Source organism: Sapajus apella, unplaced genomic scaffold (assembly GCF_009761245.1).
Source record: "Sapajus apella isolate SASKATOON/1434 unplaced genomic scaffold, GSC_monkey_1.0 scaffold8, whole genome shotgun sequence".
NCBI classification, from domain to species: domain Eukaryota; kingdom Metazoa; phylum Chordata; class Mammalia; order Primates; family Cebidae; genus Sapajus; species Sapajus apella.
This window is the reverse complement of record NW_022436948.1, coordinates 11,432,355-11,447,438: the sequence shown is the minus strand read 5'-3', so window position 1 is coordinate 11,447,438 and position 15,084 is coordinate 11,432,355. Positions and strand designations below refer to the sequence as shown.

General features: G+C 45.1%; 1 protein-coding gene across 1 annotated transcript; it reads right to left on the bottom strand.

Moving 5' to 3' along the window:
- Positions 1-9,119: 9,119 nt before the first annotated feature.
- SMIM34A (small integral membrane protein 34A) lies at positions 9,120-14,740 on the bottom strand. The gene is made up of 2 exons (XM_032276956.1): positions 14,108-14,740; positions 9,120-10,012 (listed from the first exon to the last, which is right to left on the bottom strand). The coding sequence occupies exons 1-2, from the start codon at positions 14,112-14,114 to the stop codon at positions 9,600-9,602; spliced, it is 420 nt and encodes a 139-aa protein (XP_032132847.1). The 5' UTR covers positions 14,115-14,740; the 3' UTR covers positions 9,120-9,599.
- Positions 14,741-15,084: the final 344 nt, after the last annotated feature.

Sequence of the window (15,084 nt, the reverse complement as noted above, 5' to 3'; positions counted from 1 at the left end):
TTTCTGGCCAGGGTTCCCTGTCCCTCCTCCCGGCTCCCATGGGACCCCAGTTCACCTCCATCTTGGCTCAGTTGCCCTGCACTGTAGTAGTCCATTCTGTCTTCTCCAGAAGAAATAGCTGGAGGAGAAGTTTACAGGGTTTCCTGGGCCAGGGCTGGGCCACAGTTACTGGGCAGCAGGAAACAACCCTCCGGGGCCCAGGAAGGCCAAGGCTGGTGGGCAGGTACAGGGGGAGCTCTCCACCACTGTGCAGCCTGGAGGCTGTTTCCCCTTGACCTTGCTGATGGGACCCAAGCACCTCAGGCTGCCCACTACCCTGCTCCCAGCAGGCTCCCAGTGCCCCGGCTTCCCTGCACGCCTGCCTGACATGGACAGTGTCCCCTCAGGCCTCAGTACACCCTCTGTCCTGGAGGCGTGTGCCATGGCCCTGTGTGCCATGGGTGAGGTGCACAGCAGCCTCCGGGTCACACTTGCCCTGCCAAGGAGCCTCCAGTGAACTGGGAACTCCACAGGGCACAGAGGACTCACACCAACACTGTACTGAGAGACTTCACTACATTGTAACCTGGCTTCCACCTGCACTAAGCTGCATCCCCAAAGGCGACCCCAGCCCAGGCTGAGTCTTGGCTCAAGACTTTGCAATGCAGCCAAACCACAAAATATGCCTTGTCCAGCCCACCCTGCTAAACCATTTTCAGTAGTTCTCCCCTCACCCTTCTGGAACTTTCCACTTCCATGTGGCCCCCGTTCCATGTTCATTTCCTGTTAGTCCCTTGTTGTTCCCTTTCTGTTCCCTTTCTGTTCTCTCTTTGAAGACCTCATTCACCGTTTTCTCAGTTCGGGTTAAGCTTGGTTGGTACTGGAATCCGTCTCCCATACTGCAGGAGCCTGAAGGAGTCAGTCTTGCCGCCTGAAACACATGCCTAGCGCTACTTTTTCTCCGATGAGTGTCTTAGTCAGTTTGGGCTGTTAGAACAAGTACCATAGACTGGGTAGCTTAAGCACCAAACATTTCACTCTCACAGTTCTGGAAGCTGTAAGTCTGAGATCAAGGTGTTGGCAGATTCGGTGCCCAGTGAGGGCCTGCTTCCTGGTCCATGGAAAGGACACTTCTTGCTGTGTCCTCAACATGGTGCAAAGAGAAAGGGAGGTGGCTGGTGTCTCTTTCCTGTAAGGTCACTGATCCCATCATGGGGCTCTACCATCGCGACCTCATTTAAACTTCCTGAAAGTCTCACCTCCATACTATCATATTGGGGATTAGGGTTTTGACATATGGATTTTCGGGGACAAAGGGCAAAAGCATTCAGTCCATGGCACATGCCCACTGCCCCGACTCCTGTGAGTGCCACACCACAGCCTTGCCGGGCCTTGGTCCTGGAGGCGTGTGCCGTGGGTCCTGTATGCTATGGGTGAGGTGCACAGCTGCCCCTGGGCCACCCCACCAGCGAGTGAGCTCCTGGCACTCTGGCTCCCTCTGGTCACCCATCTACCAGTCTTGCGGCTCCTGTGCACTAGAGGGCCTGCTCCCTGGGGACTGTGGGCCAGCTGTGGCCCTGGCCACCCGTGAACTTCCCCTCCTGCCAACAGCTGCAGTCACATCGGGAACCCTTGAGAGTTCTTTTTGTACTTTATGGTTTCTTCCTCACTAAGCTTAATCATTTCTTTACAGGAAACTTCCTCTGTTCAAGTGACCGTATGGTTTCTGCCTCCAGCTTCATTTTTTGGTACCGTAAGAGAGGCAAGCATGGAGCATGGGGACGCAGGGGATGAGCAATTGGCAAGCAGGGAGATGCGTGCAGCACACTGAGTGCCTGGTACACACCAAGTTCTTTTAGTCTGGATTTCATTATTTTTAAATGGGTATTGCTATTTTTAAAAGAACTATCGCTATTTTAAAAAGAACAGTTGCAAATATTTATTGTGTGTTTTGCAATAAGTGAGTAAAGATCAATAAGATATGCAGATCAATTGATCAATAAGATATCTTTTATTCTTTTTTTTAATTTATTTTTTTGAGACAGAGTCTCACTCTGTCACCAGGCTGGAGTGCAGTGGCCCGATCTTGGCTCACTGCAACCTCTGGCATCCTGGTTCAAGCAATTCTCCTGCCTCAGCCTCCCGAGTAGCTGGGACTATGGGCATGTGCCACCATGCCCCGCTAATTTTTGTATTTTTTTTAGTAGAGACGGGGTTTCACCATGTTGGTCAAGATGGTCTCGATCTCTTGACCTTGTGATTCACCCGCCTCGGCCTCCCAAAGTGCTGGGATTACAGGCGTGAGCCAAAGCGCCCAGCCAATATCTTTTATTCTTAAAAATCATATTCTCCTGGTTCAGTTGGAAACAGACTGCCAACCTGTATTTACAGTATTATGTGGTAAGTGTTCTTGTTTTCAGATGTGTATTAGTCTGTTCTCATGTTGCTAATAAAGACATACCAGAGACTGGGTAATTTATAAAGGAAAGAGGCTTAGTTGACTCACAGTTCCACATGGCTGGGGAGTCCTCGGGAAACTTACAATCATGGCAGAAGAGGAAGGAAACATGTCCTTCTTCACATGATGGCAGGAAGGAGAAGTGCAGAGCAAAGGAGAACTATAAAACCTTATAAAATCATCAGATCTTATGAGAACTCAATCACTATCATGAGAACAGCATGGAGGTAATTAACTCCCATCAAGTACCTTCCAAGACGTGAGGCTTATGGGATCTACAGTTCAAAATGAGATTTGGGTGGGGACATAGCCAAACCATATCAAGGTGCCTCCTGCAAGCACCTACCTCCACCCCTCCTTCATCCTTGCCCTCATTCTTCAATGATTTGGTGAAATCTGATCTCTACCTCAGTTTCATGGCCTCCCCATGACTCCAGTTACTTCCTGATTAGCTTAAACTAAACCTAACTAGGTTACCCTAGGAAAGCATTTCTATTCCTGACACCTCCCAAGTGCTGCTTCCACTCCACCTGTATGTGTGTGGGCACATCCCTGTGCCCCTTTGCCGGCTTCCAACCCACTCACTTCAAGCATTTATCCCATGAGTTTCATAAAATCATAGAAGATCAGGGCTTGAGGCAGTGGTGAGGAAATGATAGGAAAGACATTTCTGGATGTGTTCTGCCATCCTGCAGATCCCTAAACCGCCTCTCCCCCTTCTTTCTCTCCCTCCAGAGAACAGCTTCTCCTTGACTCCCGTGGAATAGTTCTGCTCACATTCATGGACCCTTCCGGTCTCACTTCCTGTACCAAAACTTGGCAAACAAATGTAGTTCCTGTCCTTGGAAAAATTCTGTTGAATAAAATGTTCTCTGTTTGATCCATCCAAATGTTTACAAAGCGCTATAGAAGCCCTGGAGGAACAAGCAGTTCTGCCTTAGGGATCAAGAAGGTTTCACAGAGGGGGTGATATCTGAGCAACAGTGCTTTTTTTTTTTTTTGGAAGGAATCTTGCTCTGTTGCCCAGGCTGGAATGCCGTAAGGCAATCTCGGCTCACAGCAATCTCCACCTCCTGGGTTCAAGTGACTCTTCCGCCTCAGCCTTCCAAGTAGTTGGGATTATAGGTGCCTGCCACTATGCCCAGCTAATTTTTGTTTTTTCACTATATTGGCCAGGTTGGTCTCTAACTCCTGACCTCAAGTGATCCACCCACCTTGGCCTCCCAAAGTGCTGAGATTACAGACGTGAGCCACTGCGCCCAGCCAACAGTACTTTTAATTGGCATTTTCTTCAAAGACTTTGGTGCCCTCTGGACATAGAAGGGGCCCATGACCCAGCCTCAGCCAATCAGAGCACTCCACTTCCTGGACCACCTATACACCTGCTCTTCCCTGATCCACTACAATGCCCTTACTCTGAGATCTGAAATCTGAGCAAAAGCACAAAGAGGCAGACATGGGAGCTGAGCTGTCTTTTGGGAGGGTCCTAGTGAGAACGTTCTCCAGCTGAAGCCACCAAGTGAGGACCTCAAGACAGACTAACCCCTCTCCCGAGGCTGGGAGGAGCTGCTGTCCTTTTGATTCTGTGAGCTACCTCAGTTGCCTTCCCCCAAATCTCTCTCTCTCTCTCTCTCTCACACACACACACATACACACACACGCATGAGCTAGGTAGAGCTGTTTTCTGTAATTGCCAACAGAACACTAACTGTATTTGAAGAATGAGCTGGCATTCTTCTGCTCCAGTAGAAGTCAAAGCGATCAGTTATGAGAATCAGAGCCCGCCTGTGACTCCAGGAAGAGATGCATAAATACCAACAAATGTTTAGTCCCTAAATTCTTCCTTTAAATCCTTCTTTTTTAAAATGTGATGAGTACATCACACAAGAAAATCAAATCATAATGCAACCAAGTCAATGCGAGTTTTATTTAGAAGAGATGGGTTACAATCACCCGGGGAAGCTCTAGTTACCTTGATTTGGTTTGTTACAAACCCTGGTACCGTCAGCCACAGATTCCCAGGGGAAGTCATTCCTGGATGACTTCCTCATTGAATTTAAATAATTTCCATTTCAGAGGAATGGCTTTATCTGACCTGATCCCCTAAATCTTAGGGGAAACCTACACAGGGACAAAGATAGTAGGTGTCTGGAATGTTAAGAATCTGTGTATTCTGTCACTGTCTCCATCAGGGCTGGTGGCACATGCAAATCTCTTTCCCACTCTCTGGTTGAACACTAACGCCAAGGTTCCCACACCTTTCCAAGTAGTCCATGTACATGGGGTTTGTCAAGACAGTGGTTCATGGTCCTGACCCTGAGCATGTCAGATTTCAGGCGTTTTATGCAAAATACCCATACTACTTGGGATCATTTCCCACTGGTATTGCTCACAATGGAGCTGACACAGCCCTTAGTTCCCATCCAACACATATCCAAGGCAGACTCACAGACCAGCTCCCAGAAAGGGAGTGATTTTAGATCAGGCAGCAGAGAGGTGGCCTAGGAAGGCATCCTTGGAGTTCATGCACCTGTGTCTGGCCAACAACAGAAAGACGGTGGCTTTTGCTCCTTGGGAGTTACCTTTGGAGCTAGTCTCTGATCACATGTCTAACAGAACAGGCATCCTTGGGATTTCCATGGCAGTCTACTGACAGTCAGGGGTAAGGATTAAATAGTACAGAATCTCACTGTATACTCTTTTGAGAGGCCAAGCAATGAGAAGTCTTACAAATGATCATTGAGCTGAAGGAGTGCATAGAATCAGTTTTTTCCCCTATAAATATAAAAGCCTATAAGTATAAAAATCTTGGTGAAAGAAAAATGATGCCAGCTTCCCACACAGCACATCACACATCTTCTCTTTTCAAATTTGACTCCAAGGCCCGCTTCCTTCAGGAAATAATTTATCCAATGGTATCTTTTAGGATATTTTTGGTTGTGAGGTATAAAAGTCTAGCTCCAACAGACTTAATAAAAGGAACTCATTGGTCCACAAACTGAAAAACTCCAGTGGTAAATGAAGGCTCTGGGTACAGGTGGTCCAGGCTCTGGTCTCTGTAATTTCTTTGTTCTGCTCCCCTCTAGATGCTGGTTTTTTTTTTTTTTTGTTTGTTTGTTTGTTTTTGCCCTCAAGTTGGCTTTCTTCATGGTGGCAAAATGGATGCAGCAATCCTGTCAGAGGTGTTTGAACCAGAGCACCTCCTTGATTAGCCGCTGTGTCAAATGAGGATGAGGCGAGCTGGGCTGCATTCCAGGAGAGCAGACATTCTTAGTCACAGGGTGAGACCGGAGGCCAGCAGGACTGGCATCACAAGATACAGGTCACAAAGACGCTGTTGATAAAACAGGATGCAATAAAGGAGCCAGCCAAAACCCATCAACACCAAGACGATGATAAATGTGACCTCTGGTCATCCTCACCGCTCGTTATATGCTAACTGTGATACATAGTGTGGTAAAAGACACTTCTACTGGCGCCATGACAGTTTACAAATGCCATGGCAGTGTCCAGAAGTTACCGTATATGGTCTTAAAGGAGACCCGATATGGTCTAAAAGAACTGAGGGTTCTGAGTTCTCAGTTCTGAGAAATTCGTGCCCCTTTCTTGGAATATTCATGAATAATCCACCCCTTGTTTAGTATATAATCAAGAAATAATCATAGCGTACCCAGTCAAGCAGCCCGTGCTGCTGCTCCGCCTATGGAGTAGGCATCTTTTGTTTCTTTACTTTCTTAATAACTTGCTTTCACTTTATAGACTCGCCCTGAATTCTTTCTTGTGCAAGATCCAAGAACCCTCCCCTGGGGTCTAGATCAGGATCCGACTCTCGTAACAATTCCAGGCTCAGATCTGCTTTTAGCACCATACAGACCAAGAGAAAGTTTTTTGTTCCAGAATTTCCCATTAAAGTTCTTCTGTCATTTTTATTGTGTTGTTTTGCTTAGGCCAGGTGTCCATCCTGGTCCCAAGCAGTGAGGCCAGGACATGGATACAATGACTGGATAAATCCAGGCCTCCTATTCCCACTTCTTAAGAATTTTTTTTTTTCAAAAATTATTTTCAGTTAGCTTTCTGAGGTCGAAACTTATTCCAATTCTTGAACTGGGGGTAGTTTCAACCTCCCTAGAGCTATATGGGTCCTCAAACGAAAATTTGGGGCAGCTGCATTAGAGAAGGGGAACTGCATACTGCAGAGACCACCACCAAGGGGTGGTTGTGCCAATTCACTCTTCCTATCCTCAGATTCACCCACATTCTGGCCATTCTGCCCCATTTGAATGCATTCTGCAGTCCTATGACTGTGGATTACATTTTTGTCTGCCTCTATGTCTTCTGTTTTGTCCTGCCCTGTACGCATCTCAAACGTAGCATAACGCCTATATAAATTATACAAATAAACAAACACTTCAAACACTTCTGTTTTCAACCTGTAGGATGATGACAGTGACGATGACAATGGTACTGATGATGTGGAAAACGTGTAGAGAAAAATAAATACTTGGAAATAGATCTCACCTCCAAAAACAAAGCTTGGGGTTTAATTCTGACCTTTATGAGGTCATGGGGTGAACTGCAGACCACTGTCTATGGACAGGAAAAAGATATTTCATCTCTAGCCCCAGGGACATCTCCAAAAGCTGAACTAGATGAACTTCATATAAATTGTTTATCTAGTTTATATACAAATTTATATACAAAGCATAATTTTCTCTTTGCCTACAGAAAGCCACTTGTAGAAATTCTGTTAATCAGAATCTCCCTAAGTTAATCAGAATCTCCCTAAGTTAATCAGTCATCTAGATAAGATCTTATTTCTTTTTAGACAAAGAAAAGTATATAAGTAACAGGTATCTGTACTGTTGAGTGAACATTTGAATGAAGCATTTGATATCTAATATAAGGAAATCTAAAAGTGTCTACATGGAAAATCTCATGGACTCAATGAGATTGATGACAGCACAAGTCATCAACTGATATGTAGACAGAATTTTCTTGTGGAGCAAGACAATACAACCATTGCTTAGAGACTAATTGTCAACGAATTAGTCATTTCCTGTTTCAGAATCACATCACCACCGCCACCAACACCAACATCAAGCACCACCACCTACACCACCATCATCAGCATCATAACCGCCACCAATAACATCACCAACTCCAATGCCATCAACATAAACCATCACCACAACCAAAACCATCAGCATCGCCACCATCACCACTCACCACAACAAGGCTTATATTGACATACTTATTTCACTTTTCAAAATACATTCACATGCATGGTTTCATTAGATCTCATCTACTTGGTAAGTTTGGCAGATCTGACATCATTAGCCTCATTGTATCTGTATGGAAGCTAAGTCCTAGAGAAGTGAAGTGGCATGTGAAGGGACACCAGAGTGGTTGATAATCAAACTCAGACTAGGGTTTGGTTCTTCTGACTCAAAAATTAATGCTTTTTTCTTTAAAAAAAATTTTTTTTTTTTATTTAGAAAGAGAGAAAGAAAGAAAAAGAACAAAAAAAAAAAAAAAAGAAAAAAAAATGAATGAAGGAGAGGAAGAAAGAGGAAGAGGAAGAGGGAGAGAGAACAGGGGTGTTGCTTTATTGCCCGGGGTAGAATGCAGTCTAAAAATGGGTATGCCTTAATTGTGTTTAATATAGAGACATAAAAAAAAATTTTTTTTAAAGACACAGTCTTGCTCTGTTACCCAAACTTGAGTGCAGTGGCATGATCACAGCTCATTGCAGCCTCAATTTCCCAGGTTCAAGAAATCCTGCCACCTCAGCCTCACAAGTTCATGGGACCACAGGCACATGACCAGCTAATGTGTTTTAAAATTTTTTGTAGAGGTCAGGAGCAGTGGGTCACGCCTATAATCCTAGCACTTTGGGAGGCTGAGGTGGGCGGATCACCTGAGGTCAGGAGTTCAAGACCAGATTGGCCGAAATGGTGAAACCCTGTCTCTATTAAAAATACAAGGCTGGGCGCGGTGGCTCACACCTGTAATCCCAGCACTTTGGGAGGTCGAGGCGGACGGATCACGAGGTCAAGAGATCAAGACCATCCTGGCCAACATGGTGAAACCCCGTCTCTACTAAAAATACAAAAAAATTAGCTGGATGTGGTGGTGCGTGCCTGTAGTCCCAGCTACTTGGGAGGCTGAGGCAGGAGAATTGCTTGAACCCGGGAGGCGGAGGTTGCGGTGAACTGAGGTCCCGCCACTGCACGCCAGCCTGGCGCCTGGTGACGAAGGGAGGCTCCGCTGTCTCAAGAAAAAAAAAAAAAAAAAAAGTCAGCAGGTGTAGTGGCACATGGCTATAGTCCCAGCTACTCAGGAGGCTGAGGTAGGAGAATTGCTTGAACCCAGGAGGCAGAGGTTGCAGTGAGCCGAGATCCTGCCACTGCACTCCAGCCTGGGCGGCAAGAGCGAAACTCCATCTGTAAAAACAAAAGGCAAACAAACAAACAAAAAACAATTTTGTAGAAATGAGGTCTTGCTAGGTTGCCCAGGCTGGACTCAATCTTCTGGGCTCAAGTGATTCTACTGCCTCAGGGTCCCCAAGTGCTGGGATTACAGGCATGAGCCACCACACCCGGCTCCAGTGCTTTTTTTTTTTTTTTTTTTTTTTTGACATACCTAATTCTTTCAATAAAAATGAAGAATCTTCAACTTCTCTTATTAATAACTTTGGTCCTATGTTCAAGCCGAAGTCTTTCAAATAAAATAGCCTTTTAAATCTGTCCCCAACCCCCGAACGTCCCAGGTGAGAACTAGCTGCCCAGGTTACGTGATTCCCCAGAAGTTTAATTTTAATCCAAGTTTACTCTTCTTTCCGTGACAAGGAGCCACCTCCTTGTATGCACCCTGGAGTCTCCCGGATTCCTTTGAGAACCATAGAACAGTGCTGCTCTCCACAGCACAGGCTTTCCCAGAGAAGAGCGCTTCTGGCTAGAAGCCACTGTCCCGCTCTCTCTTCTCCAAGCTCCTCGAAGCCTGAGAAGGAACTTGGTGGCTGGCTCTGGTCACAACCTGGCAGCCTGAGGCACCCCGGTCAGCTACGCACCCCAGCCCCACCCAAGGGCTCCGAGTAAACCCAAAGCTGCTCCCCTCCAAGAAGTCTGGGGCCACCCTGGGGAAGGCCTCCTGGCCTTGGCTCTCAGGGGCTCTCTGGGGTTGCGGTCTGGGGCCCGCCGCTCCCGCCCTTTGGCCCCAGGTGGGCCTGGCAGGGCTGCAGCACCGCTCTGTTGCTGATGATCAGTGTGGGGCACTTGGCGACCTTGCCCTGGAGCCCTTTCATTTTGAGTTCAGAGGTCAGATTTGAGTAATAAACATCTTCCAAGGACCTGTCGTTCTTTCTGAGGATGTTGCTGGCCAGCCGGAAGAGGAAAATCACCGCGTAGATGCCGATGATGGTGAGGATGTACCAGGCAGCGCTAGTTCCGTCTGGCACCTTCAGGGCTCTGGTGGAGTTGGTGCTGTTCCTCCCCTCCGTGTGGTCACCCGGCAGGAGCCCCAGGAGGATGCTGGCCTGGGTCTGGTTGGAGGCTTCATGTGGAGTCCACTTGGCCCCTGAGAAACAGAGAGGTCCAGATGAGACCCAGCGTCCTGGGCTGAGGGCTGCCTGGCCACACCAAGGAGAATGGAGCCCTCATAGTCATGCAAATGTGGTGCTGCTCAAAGAGGCCTTCTCTGAGGCATGAGCAGAAGTGTAACAACAGGTATGTAAAAAACAATATATTTTTAAAAATCCAAAGAGTCCAAAACACTATGTTTTTTGTTTGTTTTCGGAAAGACAGAGTCTTGCTCTGTCACCCAGGCTGGAGTGCAGTGGCATGATCATAGCTCACTACAGCCTCGAACTCCTGAGCTCAATCAATCCTATTGCCTCAGCCTCCGAAATAGCTGGAACTATAGACATGTGGCACCATGCCTGGCTAATTTTATTCTTTTCGTAGAGATTGAGCCTCGCCATGTTACCCAGGCTGGTCTTGAATTCCTGATCTCAAGAGCGCCTCTCACCTTAGCCTCCCAAGCACTGGGATTCCAGGCATGAGCCACTATGCCCAGAAAAACACCAAGTTCTTGGATAGGAGACACAGCATCATAAAGATGTCAGTTAGCCCTCAAATAATCTATACAACAAACATAAAAGCAATAAAAATATCAATAGAATTTCTTTGTGAAATCGACAGACTATTCATTTAGAAAAAGCAACTGTTGGCCGGGTGTGGTGTCTTATGCCTGTAATCCCAGCACTTTGGGATGCTAAGGTGGGAAGATCGCTTGAGCCCAGGAGGTTGAGACCAGCCTGGACAACACAACAAGACCCTGTCTCTATAATAAATAAAAAAAAATAGGTCGGGCGCGGTGGCTCAAGCCTGTAATCCCAGCACTTTGGGAGGCCTAGGAGGGTGGATCATGAGGTCAAGAGATCGAGACCATCCTGGTCAACACGGTGAAACCCCGTCTCTACTAAAAAACTACAAAAAATGAGCTGGGCATGGTGGCACGTGCCTGTAATCCCAGCTACTCAGGAGGCTGAGGCAGGAGAATTGCCTGAACCCAGGAGGCGGAGGTTGCGGTGAGCCGAGATCGTGCCATTGCACTCCAGCCTGGGTAACATGAGTGAAACTCCGTCTCAAAAAAAAATAGCCAGGTATGGTAGTGCAAGCCTGTGGTCCCAAGTGCTCAGGTGGCTGAGGCCGGAGGATTGCTTGAGCCCAGGAGGTTGAGGCTGCAGTAAACTGTTCACACTACTATATTCCAGCATGGGACCCTATAAAAAAGAAAGAAAGAAAGAAGAAAAGAAAAAGAAAGAAAGAAAAAGAAAGAGAAAAGAAAAATCAACTGTCAAAAATAATTAGAAAAAAATCTGAATAAAAAGGAATGATTAATGAATTAGCCTAGCCGCAAATTTTGAATTAGCCAGCCAGAGAAACTAATTTACATTTTTTTCAATAAATGAATGCTTTATATGCACACGGCCCAGCTGGGGCTTGCTGGACTTTGCAGAGTGTGTGGGTTGGGGGTTCTTCAGAACCAGATACAACTCCCCCTATAAAACAACAACAGCACCGGGAGCAGTGACTCATACCTTAATCCCACCACTTTGGGAGGCTGAGGCAGGTGATCACCTCAGATCAGGAGTTCGAGGCCAGCTTGGCCAGCAAAACCTCGTCTCTACTAAAAATACAAAAATTAACTGGGTGTGGTGGTGCATGCCTGCAATTTTAGCTACTTGGGAGGCTGAGGCAGGAGAAGTGCTTGAGACCAGGAGGCGGAGGTTGCAGTGAGCCAAGATCACACCGCCACACTCCAGCCTGGGTGACAGAGCAAGACTCCATCTTTAAAAATAAAAATAAAAACAAAAGAACTACAACAGCTAAAACAGTGTGATACTGGAAACACAGGCAAGCAGACCACTTGAACAGAGTAAAAACAGCATCAATATTTAGAATTTGATAGCTAGCTAATAAAGGAGCATTTCTGATTGTTAGGGAAAAAATGAATTATTCAATATGTAGCTTTGGTGGAAATAGCATTAGATACTCATCTCTCCACCATATAACCGGATAAATAGGTCCAGATTGAAAAAAGCAGTCCAGATAAATTAAATATTTTAACATAAAAAGTGAAACAATTTGTAGTACTAGAATACAGCATGGCAGATTTTTTCTTGATCACTTCAGAGTGGAATGTCCTTTTTAAGCATAACAAAAATTCAGAAGAAAAAAAGATGAAATAGAAATTAATTTCAACTACATAACCAAAAATTTAAGCTATTTCATACCATAAAGCCATGAGGCAGATGACAAAGTGCCATTTATATCACTGATTTTCTAAATAGCCTTCAGTTCTGTAAGAAAAAGTTCAAAACTGCAGTAGAAAAATGTGCAAAAGATATGGACAAATAGTTCATAGGGAAAAAATGAACTTTCAACATAAGAGCTTCGCAATATCACTCGTAAAAGAAAAATGCAAAATTATGATAACTAGATAACATTTTGCTACCTATTGAGTTTGCAAATTCATGATGTTTCAGAATAAGCTATGTGGATATGTGTGCAGGATAAGCAGGCCCTTGTATTATTGCTGGTAAATTCATACAACCAACATGGAGGGCACATGGACAAGATCTAGGAGCATTACTAATGCACTTACCTTGAGCCAGCAATTCTATCTCTAGGAATCTATCCTAAAGATGCTCTAGAACATCTAGAAACAATATATGCTGAAGGTTAGTCACTGCAGACCTGCTTGTGACGACGAAGGCTTGGAAGCAGCTTGAATAGCAGCAACTGAGGAATGGGGAAATACATTTAGGAACCTCCATGTAGTGGAGTACTATGCAGTCATAAAAAGTAATAAGGAGTTTTTTAATGATACTAAATGTTAGTAAGTGAAAAAACAAGCCAATCGTGATATGCTATGCAACACCACTTGTAAAAAAGGGGGAGGTTATATGTTACTTGCTTGTAGTTTTTGTATGTATAGAACATCTCTGGAAGAATGCATAAGAAATTAGTATTTGCAATTATCTCTGGGGAAGGGACCTGGGGGAAGAGGATGTATTTTTCACCGTATGCCCTTTTGTGCACTTAGTACTCTGTGTACTTATTTTTAAAAAGAAAGAGTGTACAAGTTAATACTTTTCTGGTCTCCTTGGTGAAGTGCCCCTGGGTAAAGACGCTGTGTGCCCTTGTAAGACCTGTCGATTAAGATCTCAATTGCTGTTTAATTCAAAACTGTTTTCTGTTCTTGGAGAGGCAGTGGAGAAAATGAAACAACGAAAACCAGGGGTGTAGGGTGCAATCCTGTGAAACTCTTCCCAGTGGGGCTTTCCTGGCTCAAACCCCCGTTTCTTGCTCTACGTGAACACAGATGTACTTAAAAACGCATCATAGGATCAATCTCCTAGCCCGCTGGGTAGACCCAAGGTGCTCCAAAATGCTTCCCATTTGATAGTTATTTGTTTGCTTTTTGCTAATTCATTTTGCTAATGCAAGACTCAGAGAAGTAGTATTTTTTAAATTATAATTAGTTACCAGAATGAGTGAATGAGCTTATTACTTTTAGATGAAGGAAGAAATTATTTAAAAATTACTTTTCAAACTACATGTGACAAAGCCCAGGACAATGAACAGATTTAATTATGCAAAATTAGTCACTCTCAAGAAACAACATAAATTTCGAGCATAAATTTTACACCATTGTTTGGTGAAATGGTTTGAGATATTAAAGTAAGGAAGGCAAAAAATTCCCATAATTATTACAACAACTAACAGACAGCAAATCAACCCAACAAGAAAACAGTGTCCTTGTATTAGGGAAAGAGAACTTATTGAAACTTGGAACACATTTATAAACTCATAGAACTTTCTGGAAATTGTCACAGAACAATGGAATATATTCAAGTACATATAAAATATTCCCAACTAAGAACTACATACAGAACATTAAGTTATAAAAACCAACTCCTTTTCCACATGAAAGAAACTCACTATATTAATTATTGCAGTACATTACATTTTACCTTTGGACCAACATATCCTGTAGAAGAGAGAAAACTCTTCCTCCATGCCATTTTGCACTTGTAATTTAATGATGTGAAATATGTAAGTAAACCTCAAACCACCAATCCTTGCATTGTAGCTGAGTACTCACATTCCATGGGGTGGTCTTGTCCTTGACTCTTGGAGGGGCAAATTCAAGTGGCTGCCATGTACAGAAGGGGAAGATGATGGAAGGAGAATTCCTTCTCCTAGGGAAGGATCAGTCTTACTGCAGCTGGGCTGCACTCAGTTTCCTGAGCGGGGAGTAATATGATCCCCCAAGAATCTTAGGGCAGCACCAAGCAGAAACTTAGTAAGTGGATGACTTTGCTCCCATGCAATTAATCAGAGGATCCGATTCGCTCTGTCTTCTGCTGCATCAGAACAGAAAGCACTTCCCGGCTTTGACTTGTTAAGAAGTTCTAAATCAAAACAATTTTTTTAAAACGTGCTTGTGCTAAGGAATCTCCAGCTCTCCCAGGTCCCATCGTGAGCTGAGGTGGCCAGAAGCTCTCCTTGAGGTGGCTTTCAGCTTAGAGCTTGGATGGCTATTGAATTATCCTGTGTTGTGCACCTGTTGCAGGTGTGGCAGATGGCCAGGTGTGGCAGAGATCTGTCATCACAGGGCCAGGAAAAGCCATGGTCAAGAGTCACCAGTTTCCTATGGACAGTCTCCCAGATGAGGAAACCCAGACAGGAAGGGAGTGCCACCCACGGGGTGACACACTGAGGGGACTCGGGCAGTCAGTGGGCAGTGGGTTCCTGTGCCAGGTGGTGAGAAAGGGCTCTTCTCCTTCCCAGAGTCACAGACCCCATTGGAGTTGAGGTAGGCTTAATTGGAAAGTGCTAGAGCAAGTGTCTGCGGGTAAAGTTTCCCCAGGAGCAGGGAAGGAAAAGTTGGAAGACTGGCAAGTTCAACAATCCAGCCATTGTTCACAGCTCCATTTTTCCCCAATCCTCACTCTCGGACTTCAACCTGCCATGTTTGTGATGGTTGCTGGTTTTTAAGATACAATTTGATGAAGTTCCCATTAATGGGGTGCTGGGTAAGTAAGTTGTAAAATAAACCATATGATCCAGCGATTCCAC